Source organism: Anolis sagrei, chromosome 1, assembly GCF_037176765.1.
Source record: "Anolis sagrei isolate rAnoSag1 chromosome 1, rAnoSag1.mat, whole genome shotgun sequence".
Taxonomy (NCBI): Eukaryota; Metazoa; Chordata; class Lepidosauria; order Squamata; family Dactyloidae; genus Anolis; species Anolis sagrei.
In genome coordinates, this window is record NC_090021.1 from 233,010,409 (window position 1) to 233,027,441 (window position 17,033).

Sequence of the window (17,033 nt, forward strand, 5' to 3'; positions counted from 1 at the left end):
TTTCTATATCTTCACATGTCAGCTGATAAAGCAACTGCTCTGTTCACTTATGGTGGCAAACCAAAAAGCAGCCAGCTATCCTTAATAATGAACTACCTTCAGAAGTTTCCAGCATTCTGTCTGGAGGAAGAACAGTTATCCCCCCCCCCTCCCCAGGTTAATGGAGGCCTATTGAATATGACATATTTCGGAGAAAAAGACAAGACCAGCACTCTAACAAATGGAAAGTGGGTGAACTTTATTTTCAGACTAAGCAAAATTGGCTATGGTATAGTAGTTGTACGTGTTTGTGCAAAAATAAGGAATGGCAATTTGTTCCCTAGCTGGATCACAGTGAAAGGCTGTTGCCCTGGTTCTGCTCCTGCGAGCTTAGTGGCAACCAAAGCAGGTTTAAGGAATAAGCAGAATTGCTCTGCTGTATAGAACATAGGTTTATGCAAGCTTCAGGGTTATCAGGAAGTTTGAAACAGTGGACGGAATGATGTTGCGCAAAAACACTGGTTTTCCACCCTGCCAGTGCTGCCTATCAACCATGGAAAGAAGAGATGGGTTTGTGAAGCAGAGTAAGTCTGCCCTCTCTCTCCTTTTGTCCTCCTTGTGCTTCCTCTAAGGCAGTATTTTGAAGGTGCCCTCTCCCAGGTTAACTGACACTAATGCTTAAGCAGGAGGATGCCTCTGTGACAACAAATGCACCTCTGTGCTGCCTCTGGGATTAATGGATGACTCCACTTAATAATAGCAGGAGGGAGAAAGACAAGGAACTCTGCCTCATCCTGAGCTGGGGTCCATGTCGACGCTGGTCTGGCGTACCACCCTCCGTGTCCTGGCACAGGGCAGGGAACTCATGGCAGTATTTTCTCCAGGTTGGGACTCTTTTGGAGAAGGCAGTTGGATCTTGTGAGGGCTCTCAGGATCTGTCTGTCTCTCAAACTCTTTGGTCCGACTCACTACCAAGGCAGCATCTGCCAGCTGAGCCACAGAGAGGCGATGCTGCAAAGCAGGCCTGCGGCCAGAGGGAGCATGGCCCTCCATGCGACCAACAACTTTACGCACTTTGCCTGGTGCTGGGTGGTAGGACAGCTGCTTGCAGAGCTGGGAATGGCCCTGAGGTGCCCTGCGCCCACGTCGTCCAGGTTTGCAACCCTTTGTTCGCTCTCCCGCTGGCACAGACCGTTTTGTTGTAGAGTCTTTTGGTGGCTTTATATTCTCCTCATTTCGGGGAGACTGCTGAGAGGTCACAGGGGTCTTCCTTTCAGGATGAAGAAATACCTATTGGGAGAGGAACAAGTAAGCTTATGACCTCATCACACCAGTTTTTTAAATAGTAAATAAAGTGTTTGCGCCCACTTTCGATTCTGAAGAATTCTGGGGCTTGTAAATTTAGGTAGGCCGAGGGTCTCAGGCTGAGAATTTCAAAAGCCCCTCTCTAAACTACAAACCCCAGACTTCTGCAGGTGGCAGCCACGGGATTGAAAGCAGATGCCAAAACTTTACTTTAAAAAATGCTACTGTGATGAAGTCATGATTAACTGTAAGCCGCTACATAGGATTACCATTTCATATAATGTCTGCCGCTCATCTCTTCATCACATTGTGTAACTGAGCTACTGGTACTTGTTCAGCAACTTTCTTATGCAACTTTTATTGAACCCTAGGCTCCATCACCCAAAGACCTCCCTCTCTCATAATCTGGCTGACACTTGCCATCATACCTCTTCCTCACTGGGGCACTCTCCTGGTGTAGAGGTGAGCTCTGGACTATCCATCTCACTGATGCTGCGCATGACTGCATAGAGGTTAATGCGCTCCCGTCTGCATGTGGCTGGCTTCTCAGGTATTCTCATGGTAGCCAGGTGTCTCCGTACCTCCTCAGCTCCTGAGTCATCGGATGCCCCGGGTTCCTCCGTTGTCACAAGGCCAAATTGGGAACCAACAGGAGGTTCCAGAGGATGGCTGGGTTCTTCGGGGGGCTCCCGCAAAGGCCGAAAACAATATTGGGGGGTTGTCACTGTCTCTTCTGGTTCCTCATCTGAGCTCAGAGTCTCATAGCCTGGGCTTCCTGAGGGATCACTACTGACATCACTTATATCTGAAGAGCCTTCTGAATATGCGTCTCCTACTTTTTGCTCCCATAGGCTGCTGTGTCGGCTGCACAAAGGCAAAGAAGAAAGAATGTGGTATAAAAGTGACAAGAGTGACAAGATTTCTTTATACACACTGACATACCAAAGCAGATTTTAGGAAGGAATAAAGACTTACAACACATTGACAGCCATTGAAGTAAACCTATAATCACAATAAATTCCTTCTTAATTTTAATTACCATGGGCTCATTCAGCTGTATGCGGCTTCTTAAGACATGTACATACCAACACAAGCTTTTCTCTGTTGATGTTTTCATGAATGATTTGCTCTTGAACACAAATATTTACCATTTTGGGAGGAAAGGGAGAAGAGGGTTCATTTCCCATTTAGAACAATGTGATCAGGCTGCTTTCAACACACTCTACACAGCATGTCAACACACTACATAGCATGTGACATGTTGTCTGATCCTTGGACATCAGTACCAAACATACCTTTTCTTATAAAATTTATGGCAGTACTACAAAGCTGCAGAACCTACCAGGCCATTTGCCCTTACACACGCAACACACTCACTGATCAGATGATGACCTTACCCATTCAACAGATGATAAAATGATAACCTACTATTCTCTGGGCTTCCCTTCATATTACCTGGCATCCAGAATGCCTTGGTAGAGCTCTAGCTGCCTCATGAAGCCTGGGTTGGGGTGGACAATGGGCCGCCGCTCCCGCACATAGGAAAGGGCCTTTTCTAGTGACCAGCCATACTCCTTCATGGCATAGGCAATCACTGTGGAGCCAGAGCGGCTCACACCCATCTTGCAGTGTACCAGCACCCGAAAACCTTGGGCCCTGCAGAGGAGAATCTCAGATGTAAGCAAGGCCTAGAACAAATATAGCATCCGTCAAATACTTACAAAGGTACAGACTAGCAGAGATTGAGACAAATCATGGTTCTGGACCACAACTCTAGAATTTGGGAAATATTTGTCAAAACCATAACTTTCCCCCACCTCATTACATTTTACTGATATTACACTGTTTAATAGTGATTTTGGAAGTAAGCAACCCTGGTAGTTTATACATTGGTGGACCAGCTTGGAAAAGAAAGGGTAATAGTCAACATTTCTCCAGCAGCAATAAATGAATCAATCGTGTAGTGCTTTGAGGGTTGACTATGACTGGAGACCATTGTTTCATTCTTGTTCAGCCACAGAAACCCACCAAGTAATCTTAGGCAAGATATACATTCTCAGCTTCAGACAAAGGCGAAGTCAAGTTCTCTCTGACTAAATGTTGTCAAGAAATCCATGTGAAGGGTTTGCCTTAGGGTTGCCACAAGCTGTAAACAATTTGAAGACATAGAACAACAAAAATACTCATGTAATGAAGAGAAGGGCGTATTTCATTTCTTGCTCTTACAGACAGCTCACTGGCTCTGTCACATGTGGCTATTATAATCTGTCTTTCACTGCAAACATTGTTCCCAGTCTTATGTGTCAAAAATAGCTCATGAAGCCTAAAGGTACAGTTCACTGATCCAAAATTAGTATCATATTGCAAACATTGTTCCCAGTATCACATTGCAAATATTGTTCCCAGTCTTATGTGTCAAAAACATCTCATGCAGCCTAAAGGTACAATTCAGTGACCCAAAATTAGTATCGTATTGTAGCAATAATTCCTATCACAGCCAGGGATGAACCGTATTATCACATACAAAAACATCCAAGAAGAGAGGAGAGAGTTCAACACTTTTGCCCTGTTTACCAAATTACCAAAATAGGATCTACATTTGCATGGCACTTTTCAGGGAGTGACACTTTTCATGACTTGAGGTTTTTCGTTTTCAGTTAAACCCAGCAGCCTATTTCCCATGAGGCCCATGTAGTGCCATTCTCTGGATTGTAGCAATATTAATTAACCTTGTTGGAATGCACTGGAGCAATAGTAATTAACCTCTTTGGAATTCATGTACAAATCTTCCACATCAGTGCTCATTTCTCACCGGGCAGCTGAAATGAAGCTGTAGGTGTCCTTCCAATGTGGCAGCAACTGTGAGGCTTCCTCATCATAGATCCGTACATTCATGTATGTGAACTGCTCTGGAAAGAAGTTGTCAATCTCACGGGTTACATTGAGGATGTGATTGACTCTGAAAGATACAACTAGGAATCAGCTCATATGGTAGCACTTTATTCTATCCCTTAGTGCAATTAACCCCATTGTTTTCTTTCGTCACATCAGATCCTCCTTCCAGATGCATTACATTGCTTTCTAACCAGTGTTTTATATTTTAATCTTTACAACTGGCCCTGCCCACTGTGTTCAATTGCTGTGTTTTAATTTTTGTGATTTTTATATTGCCTTGTGTGTTTACTTATATTGTTTTGTATTATTTTGAGTTTTGTATTTTTATTTGCACTATAGTATATTGATGTATTTTTATGCTCTATATTTACTTTGCTGTACTGTTGGGCTTGGCCTCATGTAAGCCTCCCCAAGGCCCCTTGGGGAGATGGTGGCGGGGTATTATTATTATTATTATTATTATTATTATTATTATTTTGAAGTGTTCAGCTTTTTAGTGCAGCTTCTTCCATACCAGTCATTCCAATTCTCATTCTCTTAATCACCCCTATAGTGGTTATTCTATATCTAAGGGGGAAATCAAAACTTTCAGCAATTCTTCCTTCCAAATGAAAAACAATTCTGAACTGAGCGGCATAGTAGACAATTCCTTCAAATTCCAGGTCTATTAGTGACAGCACTGTTCTCTGGATGGCATCTTGTATGATCACATACCTGTTCCTTTGGAGCTCCTCAAGGTTGGATGCATTCCATTCAGAGCCCTGGTATAGAAATGGGTTGGGATGGAGGCAGAAAACACAGCTCAGTCCCTGTGCATGAACACCGTCAACACATACATACAAATACATATGTGTACACCCGTTCCACAATATATTGATTAAACACCTTTGGCACCTGACAATTCAAAACTGAACTAAACATGTGGCAAAATAATGTAGGATGGAAGGTTCCTGCTCGGGACCTTTCATCCTGCAGGTGGGCATAGGTTGTAACTAATGCAGACATTTACATTTCCATTTACTTGGCTGAGCATGAATTGCTCAGTGCAACGATGAGCAAACAGAACTTGGAAAAGTTACTGTTTGGGATCAGCAAGCTGGGGAAATTGGGACAGCTATAGATCCAAAGAGTAATAATCCCAATATTTGACCAGGTCACACACATTGTGTAATCAGTATCTGTGATACTGGAAAAGTAACATTTCATAAGACAATTCAAATTGCTGTGGATAGGTATTTGGGGACTGGGGTGGGAAGCAGAGTATTTTCACAGTGCTAGGAAGAATAACACTCCTAAAACAGAAGAAAATTTTTCAGGAAACATGTGAGTGTTGTGTGCAACAAAAAGATTGATAAACATGTATACACTACATTAAGAGCTTATCAAAAGAAGATCCATATATCCCTAGAGAATTGAATAGGAAAACTCCTGACAATGCCTTATTGACTTGTATTCTCTGTGGTTAATTTTTTCTTTCCATTTAGTTTCTGCCCCCAGAAATGTTGTCAAGTGTGACATTTGTTATGGCAAAGCAGTAAAGTAAATGTTCTACTTAGCACCTATTTATTGCTTATTTCTCTTTCACAGAACACCTACATTTCTCTGTTACCATTGTTTTTCAAATAGCAAAGGATTAAGGATTAAGTAAATCCTACCTCAAAGTTATTTTCTCTAACCTTCAATTTTTTTTAAAAAAAAAGAGACAAGTTTGGCTTTATGTTTTCTCACAAGAAAGCTTTCAGATCAAGACAGGGAGATACATCTGGTCCTCTAAGATGTTGTTAAACTATAATTCATCTCATCCTAGTAAGCAAACACAATGATGATGGATGGTAGGAATTATGGTCTAGGAATATCTGCAGGTCAACACATCCCCACTGTTCCTACTAAAAAGAAGGCATCAGGATGCTTTTCTTCTCTTGCAAAACCTCAATCTTTCTGTTGTTAGGGAAGAATTTGGTCATGTTTAAGAGGTTAAGAGGAAAGGACTATTATATTGCAAGCCCTAACCCCACACTGAAAAACTTGAGGATCCCTTATTATAGTTCCTCACCAAGTAGAGATAGTCAAAGATCTTGGACGGACGGTCCATTTGAGCCATAATGAGCAGCATTTCATTGTCGATAAATTCCTTGTAGTCCTTCAGGCTGCAGCCTGCTCGTCGCTCCAGTTCTGCCCGGATCTGTGGAAGAAGGGATGGGAGCTTGTGAGAAGTGATGCCACTCAGGGTCCAAACATGGAGCCCTCTAGTTGTGTTCCCTTAACCCCCTACCCTTCCCATTGCTCACCCCAGCCCCAAATTCCTGCCTCCCAGAGTCTCCAAACCTCTGTCTTTCCTTGTGAGCACCTTCCCTGTTCCCATATCCCCATCTCCTCACACATAAGTTTCCATCCCCTCACATTTATGCCCCCCCCCACCTCCCTCCCCATCACTTCCTATTCCAACACCCTCCTGTCCCAACATCCCACCTCCTTAGAGGTGATGCTCTCCAGGTCAGTGGTGGCCATCACCTCACGCAGCTTGGCCCGGATCATCCGCTCTGTCATCTCCCGTGCTGTCCGCCTGAGGCACAGAGATGGAGGGTCGGCAAAGCTCTCGGCCCACCAGACTCTGCCCCCAGACACCATCAAACCAGCTTTCCCTCCTATATTTATCTTCCTTCCCGCCTACCCCCACAGGAGGAGGTTTGTACTTCTATTATGGCTCTGGAGCTTTGCATTACTCTAAATAGCTTTTTTTTCATCCAGGCATGAAAAACAACGTATGGTTATATGGGATGAAAGTTTGGGTCTACCAGTGTCTCTAATCAGTATCTCCCCTTGATCCCTACTTCCATCTTCCTTGGGGATTGGCTTTGCAGAAATGGATGCTGGGGCAGGTGGCTTTTGGAAAGGGCATAATAGCTGCTGGATTGATTGGCAAGACACTACTTTGGTCAGCTACAGACCACAGGGCCTCCTTCCCACCCACTCCTTGTGGAGCAACTACAGCTTCACTGGCTGTGCCAAGCACAGCCTCCACCCAGACCTGGGGGTGGGGAGGGAGGGGGGAGGGCCATCACTGACTGGTCGGAGGGGACTCCAGGAGAACTGGGGCGCACAGATTCCAGGTCAGCCATGGCCAGCCACTCATTAATGCAGCTCTGATCGGAATTGACAGCCTTCTGGTACCACTCTGTCCAGCTCAGGGCGCTGCCTCCGGGGAAATAATTGTTGCAGACGGCATCGCCACAAGCCTTGTGCAGCACTTGCAGTGCTGACCTGAGAATCAAAGATGACAGCCAGATATCAGAAGTGTTATGAAGTCACAGAAAGGGCTGTAATGGCAAGCAACACAACAAGGGTCTGGAATAGGAAGCACGTTTAATATTAGCTCCCCTGCCCTGAAACCCACATGTTCTTTCAAACATTGTGTGTCTGAGGAACTGAGAAAATCTGAAATGCTTTAGAAAAGGGGTGGGAAGCCTGTTTTGGCTCAAGAGCAACCAAACATGGCATCAAATCCCAGCAGGAGATGAGGACATCTTGTGAGAACATTAGCACCTATAATACTTTTATATATGGGCCCACTTCACACATATCACAAACTGATATAGGCCTATATCCATGTCCCCAGTAGAGTAGACCTACTGGATCTATGGGATTTACATAAGTAGTCATTCACCAAGTCAATGGGTCTATTGTAATCGAGACTAGCTGAATTGAGGTTATTGAGAAAACCCAACTCTTTCTCTCTAATTCTTTCTCTACCACTCACTGAGTCACTTTAATTCTGTGTCTTTCTTACAAACACACCAAGTTGCCAATTTCAAGAACACCTTTTTTGCTAGTTGCACAAGGAAAAGAGCATACCTCCCTGTTGTCTGCAGACTAATCTGCCCCTTCAAAGACAACCCATTCTAATAATAGCTTCATTGAAGCCATTTGGTCCACTTTCTTCTTCAAGGCCATACTAGAAGACTAGTGGGACACTTCTAGCGTACAGAAAGGGAACACAACTCTACAAACCATAAGGCAAAGATATAGGAGCGGCACAGATGGAGGCCACTTTATCCAACTGGAATAATATTTTGTATTTCCTTGATGTTACCACTGCCAATGGGAAAATGCAAAGCATTTAATACTGCCAGACTCCCATCCAGTTATCAGTAGCAGAATGACATCTTTATATGTTTTTCTTTCCCAAAGGTCATTTATTTATTACAGGAATTGAGAACTGTGGCAGATCTAGGCATTTACCTGACATTAACTACTAAAGATATTTTTTAAACTTAAAGAAATCCAGATGTTTGGAAGTTATTTTCTAGCTTTGAAAAACAGATTGTGAGACAGGTGATGCTATCCTACCATCTATTCAGAGGATGAATTGCCTCTCCTGGATAATTCCAAAATAGTCAATGTACTCTTTTTGAGACAGAAAAGAAGTTACTCTGGGGAGCATGAGGACAGCATTTTCCTCACTACTAATGTATTGTTCCCCTCCCCATCCCTGCTTGTTCACATTTCACACCCTTCTCAATTGCCTTGCTCACCACATGGTCTGGACAGAGATGGGTTTAAAGATACGAGTCTGCCCTCCGGATGTCACACTGAAGCCTCTAAGAGAAAGAGAAAGGGAAAAGGATTTCACTTGGAAGTGTTCCATCTTTTTGTGGGAAGAGGCAGATAAGAATACACAAGCTGGCACAGTTGTGTAACCGTCTTGTGAGATTCCATAATGCCAGATCCCATTTGCAAGCATAAAAACTGGGCTCTTTCTGCCCCTGGGATCTAAAAGTCAAGTTGGTTGTGCAATAACAGCAGACTTAATCTAAGAGTTCTAAAAATGGATCGTACCATCTACTGTTAATATGCTAAGCTGTCTCCACTGCCCAATCCCTTTCAGCTTTTTTGTTTAAAATGTTCTTGTAGACAAAAACCCATTTTTATTTAGGAAGAATCAATGAGTATGAGAATTTAATACCACTATACAAGTTCCCCAGATAGTCAGTTATTAACAGAGACACACAGATAGAGAAAATATGAATTTAGCCCGCCAATTCATGATTTTGTTTCTGAGGAGAGAAGTCAAAAAAGTAAGATTGAAAGTAATAGCTTGTATCAATATACTTTCAGAAAAGAAGTTTTTTCTTTCGTTCATGGTTTTATGTTCAGATTTCATGTCATTATATAATTTTGTTCATTACATTTGGTTTAATTTATTAATGTTAGGTTCTAATGTTGTTTCCATATGTGGGGTTTTTCTGGGATTATTATGTCGATACTTGTTTGTTCTATGGAGGCATTGAATGTTTGCCGTTGTACATTGGAATCCGCCCTGAGTCCTCTGGGGAGATAGGGTGGAATATAAATAACATCTTATTATTATATGGTCAGTGTCGTCACTTTATCTTCCACATGTTGGAATGCTATTTGCTACCTTCCCAGACATCTCTCTATGGGCTCTACTACAGAGAATGGAAAGCTACACAGCCTTCCCCACAGTTCCAATTGATTTTCTAAATGTTATTTTAAATATTTTTGTAGCTCATTATGTTACTTTTTCTTTTCAATTGATTTTTTCTTTAGGGCTAGTAAGAGAATAGCATACCACTTGAAAATAAATCAATGAAAATGTTTCTAAGATAGTCTCCATATGTAGCTTTTAAAAGTAATTTTAAAATATTAATGTATTGCGTACACATATACATTCAAGCCACACGTTAGATTGCTTTAAATATGAACCTTTGTTACTTCCTTCTTGCAGTGTGTGTGAGATAATAAATTACTTGTAGCTATGTCATCAATAATGTGCAGCTTCTACTATTAAACTTTATAGTTGATTACTTGCAGAATATTGTATTTGTCACTGCCTCTGCTGCTGCTCTATGTAACTCAAAAATAGGTTTTCTCCAGGCATTTCTAGGTCCTCCAGCACAATTCTATGGTCAACTTCAGGCAAATGGTGACCACAGAATTGTGCTGGAGGATTTAAGGATGCATAGAGAAGTGTTTTCTTGGATTAAAAAAAACATTTGTGGGTTTTATTTATTTATTCACTTATTTACTGCATTTATATACCACTTTTCTCACCCCTGAGGGGACTTCAATCAGTTTTCAACATAATAATGGCAAAATTAAATACTGTACATACATGTGAAACATAATAACTAGACAATAACATATAACTATAAATTAAAAACCTTAACCATTTTAGAACATAAAGCATAAAATAACATTTAGACATAAGACATAGAATTAAAGCATCACAAATACAATAAATTTATATCAAAACCCACCCATTAAACAACACAATTTAAACAAATTATTAAAATCATGCCATCCAGTCTCATAATCCAAAGTCGTTCCATTGGTCCGTTCACAATTCCTTATTCCCTTATTGTACTGAAAACATTGCTAGCTAAAAGCTTGGTCACATAGCCACGTTTGTACTCTTTTTTTCATAGCCAAAGAGCCACCACTGAGAAGACCCTGTCCCTCGTCCCCACCAGTCGATCTTGCAAGGGAGGTGTAATCGAGAGCAGGGCCTTCCCAGAAGATCTTAATCTCTGAAGTGGATCATAGAGGGAAATATTCTCTCCTCCCAACTTTGTATGGATCCTGCATCCCTAACTCCTATGAAAGTTGAGAGTAGACTGTACTACAGAGCTTCAGAGAGCTACTTCCATGGTAGACAAGGAAACCTGGAAGCACGTTTGTTTTTGATTAAATGAACATCCATTGTTTTGTTTGGGCAGATGGGTGATTTTTACCTTGACAACCACTGGCCAAGAGCCAATAAACAGAGTATGGAGTATCAAGTCACTCCTAATATGAAAAAAAAAATCAAGAAAATTCCAGCCTAGATGTTCTGCCTGAGGCATCACAATTTCTTGGACTGTCCTTGGATTCCTCAAGCACCTTTAAATGGCACTATTAAGGCCATGTTCCCCTTTGGTCTTATATCCAGACACTGGCCTTCTTTGAGAGACCTTTGCACTCTCAGCTCCACCACTGCAACAGTCTGAACCTCTTAGCTGCTTCCTCGAGTCACTCTACTCTTTCTCTTTAGAAGCCTGGAAGAGCCTCCCACAATGTCTCAGAAACCATTTTTAATTCTTCCCAATTGAATACAGCTGAAATCTTCTTTTCCCAGTTAACTGTTGCCCACACACTACCTATTGTGTCCTCCCAGTCAGATTTTTAAAATAAGAGCCTAGGACACAGCAGGAAGGAAACATGGGGAAGGCTCTCAAAGAAAAGAATGGAGAAATGCTGGCTTTCCACTAATGTAGAGGGAGGAGTGGGCTAATCCAAAAGCTAGCTAATCCTTTTTAGCAATTCACGCTGGGTAAACTACATGCCACTTCTACCTGTGGAGTCACTTATTAAGGAAGATCAGGAGACGGCTCTCTTTTGTGTTCCACTAAAGTCTGGACACAACTATGTGAGGAGAGAGACAGACAAATATGCACACACACAAATGACCTTTGTTACCATAGACTGTTTGTGTACTCCAGGCTTTCTGCGAAACAAACTTTGGCTAAAACCTTAAAACAAACACAAGGATTAGCATTGAATAGAAGATCAAGGGGGCGTGGACGAAAGTCTCTTACCCGTCACCATCTAGGAAAACCTGGGTATCACTCCAGAGGGCAAGGACCATGCCCAGGGTGCAACCAGCCAAGCTGAGAAAAAGAGAAGTGGGGAAGAAAAGGTGATCAGAAGTGTTATTGTACTCTCCTCACATGCATTCTGCCTCTACAACAGTTTGATGTGGGTATGTGCCTGCAAGTTGCCTGTTGACTTGTAGTGACCTCATGGATTTCACAAGATTTTCTCAGGCAAGGAATACTCAAAGGTGGTTTTGCTAATTTCTTCTTCTAAAATATAGTCTATTTCCACCATAAAAGATATAAAGGAATCTTGCAGTTATGAGACCAGTTAATCTCACAGTTGCTACAGGGTTCCTTTACATCTTTAATGCTGAAACTAACACAATTTTAGTAGAGCTGCTCCTGTTGAAGCAGCTCCACTGGCTGCCGATAAGATTCTGATCCCAATTGAAAGTGCAAGTTATCACCTACAAAGCCCTGAATGGTTCTGGTCCTGCCTATCTTCGCAACTGCCTGTCTTCGCAACCTATGGACCAATGCAGGCCCTTAGATCTGCTGGAGAGGCCATCCTCTTGCTCCTGTTACGGTTGGTGGGGACAAGAGGCCGGGCCTTCTCGGTGGTGGCTCCCTGGCTCTAGAATTCCCTCCCCAGGGAGATTAGACTAGCCCCCACTCTGTCCGCCTTGCGCAGGGATTTGAAAACCTATGTTTACGTGTGCATTTGAATGACAATTAGTCCCTGTTCATGAATGCCCAGCCCTAATTCACTGATAAGGTTGTATTCAGCACTTTACCCCAACCCCGGCCCTATAGTTTGCTTTTTGCACAAGCTCATGCCCTGCCCTCTCTAATCTGATCATGCCCACCATATTCCTGGTTACTGGTTGTTGAGGCTGGTTTGATACACTTTTGTGATGTTTTTATACTTTGCCATTCTTAATTGTTTTAATTAGATTGTTTATGATATATTATATGTTATTATGATTTTAACCATGTTTTAGCTGGTAAATTTTGTTGTATGCTGGGCTTGGTCCCCATGTAAGCCGCCCCAAGTCCCTTCGGAGATGGTGGTGGGGTATAAAAATAAAGTTTTGTTGTTGTTGCTATTATTGTATTTCCATCATATTGATTAATACAGAGTCAGGCAAATATTACATAGCAGGTGAATGGGGAATTGCTGACAATGGACTGACAGAGAATATTAATTGTGGTTAACAATTCAAATTCAGCATTAATCCATTCAGCTGCTTGATTTGGAATCAAGAGTGTAACACGTTTCACTACTTGCATCCTACTGGATCCATAAACAAAGGTTGGAGGCGGGAAACCATCTGTGAAAAGTTGCTAAACTGGTTTGACTAGGAAGCAAAACCAATTAAAGAGGTTTCTGGGAAGCAGGAAACAATTGTGACGCAAAGATGCTTTTGATAGAGGTTTCTACTTGTACTAACCTAATGAAGAGAACAACAGGGTTTGTGTACTTGCATCCTGGTTGCATTTGGTAACTTCTGACTAATGGTGTCTAAGGTCACAAGGCTGGTTACAGAGTCAAAGCTTGGAATTCATTCAGATTCCTGTTTGCTCAAAAGCAAAACCAGATGATTTCAATGAGACTGGCTTTCTTGCAATTAGGCATCAGAAAGAGACTTTCCTGGTATCTTATAATAGCCTGTTGAAATGCATCGTGCAGAAAATACAAAGCAAAGAAATGTCAGCCACTGGAAGCCTTCTGTCTTAGAAAGGCTTTCTTCACAGAGACAGGAAGAGACAGCCTTTTTGTGCTGTTCAATATTTCATGTCTTGTTTTGTGAATTTTTCTTTCATTTCCTTTGTGAATTCATCTCTTCTAGATGTCTTGAAGAAGCGGTGCAACTACCTGCTGGGGATTTTGTAGCTAAGGATTCTGCATTCAGCAGCAGGTTGGATTCAATGGTTCATAGGCCTCCCTCTAATTCTGTTTTGCCTAAATTTGATGTCTAATATTTCCAAACTATCTGATATCAGTAAACTTTGCAAAAGTGATTGTTGGAGACACTATTTCTTTCTTTTCCATAACCACCCACCTGAACACAGTATGTTATAGCAGTGGAAGATATAGAACCAAAGGAGAAGGAAGAAGTGATGATATTTCATGGAAAGGCATATCTAGCTGTACATCTCAGTGATAAGCCAAGCTAGAAACATGCCAGGAGGAAGGCGCGTCAAGCCAACCCCGACCGGGACCGCCTTCCACCTGGAAACCAATGCCTTCACAGTGGGAGAAGATACGGGTCAAGAATAGGGCTCCACAGCCACCTACGAATCCACAAGGAAACCCATCATGGAAGACCATCTTACTCGTCCAATGAGGGATCGCCTAAGTAAGTAAGCCAAGCTAGACAGTCACTTCTTTTAGCAGAGGCAAGCAGTACTAAATCAGTTATTTTGAAATAGTACTGCATTTTATTTGGTTTTTAATCTGTTTGTTTGATTGATATGTGTTTAAATTGCTTATCTGTTTAGATTGATATATTTTGATGAGATGTGTTTTATTGTTTACCTGTACGGCATTGAATTATTGCCAGATTTGTAAGCTGTCTTGAGTCCCTTCCGAGGTCAAGAAAGGCGGAGTAGAAATGAATTAAGTAAGTAAATAAATAAATAAATGCTGCCTCTGGGTATGCCATTGGTGAAAAACTGCATTCTGTTTCACCAATTAAGGAAATTCCTATAATGCCCTGTATACATGGATAAAGAACACTGCATCTGCCAGTGTTTTCCACTTGGAAAAATATATCCTTTGTTTGCTTGTAGAAGTTGTACCAACCCAGTAACAAAACAAAGGAACAAAGAGGCAATCTATTGACCAAAATCACTGGGTTGTTGTAGGTTTTTGGTCTGTATGGCCATGTTCTACAAACTAGGAAAACTGGGTTTATATATCTGTGGAAAGTCCAGGGTTTCAACTTTTCCAAGTTTCCAACAGACCTCACAACCTCTGAGGATGCCTGCCATAGATGCAGATGAAATGTCAGGAGAAAATGCTTCTTGAACATGGCCATACAGCCCAAAAACCTACAACAACCCAAAGAGGCAATCTCTGACTTCATGCTCCTTAGAAAGCGAGGGAGCTTCATTTCCGTACCAATATAGAACTAAACAGTGCACAGTAGGAGATGGATTGGAATCAACTGGTAGTTCACTGGGTGATTTTGCAGTGGATTAGCAAGAATTTTGGACATTTAGTTATTTAACTATAAAGGCTTATAAAATGACCAGAATGCCCTCTACTGTCACCTGACATGATGCCATTAGAATTCCAGCTGTGAAGCGAGCTTAGATGTAACCGTGTATATGAAAGCAATTCAAATGTGTGGCTCACAGAATGCAGTAGGTCACAGACTTTAGTCTTAACCACAATCTGAGATGTGGCTTTACTTTTGGGTTTAGTAAAAAGACAACCAAAGTAAATCCTACAAGCTTGAGATATGGCCATGTCTGGAGTAGCAGAGAATGAATTTTAGACTTAGATTGTAGAAATGTGCCTAGAATTCCCAGTAACTCTATCTACCCCCCCCCCCCAATGTTTCTCTTTTTACAGGTTTGTTTCCCATAACCTTTCCTTCAAAATTGCAGTGATGGAGACTTGAGCTAGAAAACAGGGATATATTTCTGCCACACAGAGCTATATTTTGACATATCTGTTCATTTTCTAGTCTCTGTCAAAGGCTGGCGGACTTGTACATTTGCTTTTTCACCCTCTTTGCCATTTGCAAATTTAAATTGGCTTGACAGATGATGGTTTCTCCAAAACTACCCAACAGTCAGACAGGAATATGACACAGTTATCTTATTATTTCAAAATCTGATTCTTTTTATTCCTCTAGCTTTATTTCTCCCTCCTTCTTAAAAAAGGCCACTTAACCAATATATCTTTGGGCATATTTTAATAGAGGTTGTTTTTTTTCCAATTCATATACCTGGCTTATGTAATGTTATAATTGTTTCATGTTGTTGTATTTGATTCTATGTATTATGCATTTTATGTATGGCAGCTTTGTGTGCTATTTCGTAAGCCACCCTGAGTCCCTATATGAGATGGTGGTGGCGTATAAATAAAGTATTATTATTATTATTATTATTATTATTATTAAAGTGATTTAAACAGACTTTTCTCACCTAAGAGTAACGGAAGGGTAATTCTATGCTTATTCTGTCAAAAGTAAGTTCTGCTGAGTTTAGTGGGGTTTGTTGCTTCTGCCATGTGCCATCAAATAATTTCCAATTTAAGGAGAATTCAAAGACAAACCTATCATTTTTCTTGGCAAGATTTGTTCAGAGGGAGGTTCTTTGAGGCTGGATCTACACTGCCATATAATCCAGTTGCAGAATGCAGATTAACTGCTTTGAACTGGATTATATGCATCTACACTATCATATAATCCAGTCCAACGAAGTTAATCTCTGTTCAGAAACTGGATTGTATGGCTTTAGAGATGGTACCTAAGATGGAGAGAGTGGGGCTTGATCAAAGTCAGCTAGTGGGTTTTCAAAGTCAAATAAGTATTCAAATCCTGACCTCCAGATCCTAGTCCAACCATTACATCACACTCTCTCTAAATGGGATTTAGTCTCCACCAATAAGTATGATGTAGTCTGTCAATCATACACAGGTTTCTGTTCTTCTCCCGCCCCCTCCCTTGCCCTCTTACCCCTCTTCAGGGAAGTCCACACCCAGCAGCACCATCTCATTCTTCCTCTCCATCTCTGCAGCTGACACCACCACCAAGTACCGGATCCTATGAGCTCGTGTTGACTCCAGCCTCACAGCCTGCAAAACAAAAATACATAGACCTTGCATAACTCTCATTTTATGTCTTATCTATACACAGGACAGTGATGCTTCCTCACCAAAGTTTGAAATGCTCCCTACAGATTGGGGGCTAGCAGCCTCGTCTATGAGAGGAGCTATTCAGAAGGTCTTCCACAATTCAAAGGTCCAACGTGTTCACTCATGTTTCACATTTGTGCACATGTGAAACTAGTGTAAGTGGCAACATATAGGCATGTAGACTCCAGAGAATGCATCTCATTCCCTTTTTTGCAGTAATTTGCTGCAACTTCCAGTGTGGGAAATGAAGCAGTGGCTTCAAGGAAAGATTCTATTTACATTTATCCAAAATTAAACACATTTCTTTCCAGGAGTATCAAAGGATGAAGGAAGCTGAAGTACACATCATATTTACTTATTACGGTCTGTCAATGAAAACTGGCATTATT

The 17,033-nt window shown here is 41.5% G+C and overlaps 1 protein-coding gene across 2 annotated transcripts in view; it reads right to left on the bottom strand.

Moving 5' to 3' along the window:
• Positions 1-221: 221 nt before the first annotated feature.
• SSH3 (slingshot protein phosphatase 3) overlaps positions 222-17,033 on the bottom strand; it is a 33,704-nt gene continuing 16,892 nt past the window's right edge. For both annotated transcript variants that reach the window (XM_060772177.2, XM_060772186.2), the window contains 11 exons: positions 16,466-16,584; positions 11,775-11,846; positions 8,712-8,777; positions 7,246-7,440; positions 6,649-6,742; positions 6,233-6,361; positions 4,894-4,940; positions 4,097-4,243; positions 2,740-2,940; positions 1,713-2,148; positions 222-1,269 (listed from right to left, as the gene is read on the bottom strand). In XM_060772177.2, the coding sequence (XP_060628160.2) occupies positions 769-1,269; positions 1,713-2,148; positions 2,740-2,940; positions 4,097-4,243; positions 4,894-4,940; positions 6,233-6,361; positions 6,649-6,742; positions 7,246-7,440; positions 8,712-8,777; positions 11,775-11,846; positions 16,466-16,584 (2,007 nt within the window). In that variant the 3' untranslated portion in view covers positions 222-768. The remainder of the gene's footprint in view (positions 1,270-1,712; positions 2,149-2,739; positions 2,941-4,096; positions 4,244-4,893; positions 4,941-6,232; positions 6,362-6,648; positions 6,743-7,245; positions 7,441-8,711; positions 8,778-11,774; positions 11,847-16,465; positions 16,585-17,033) is intronic.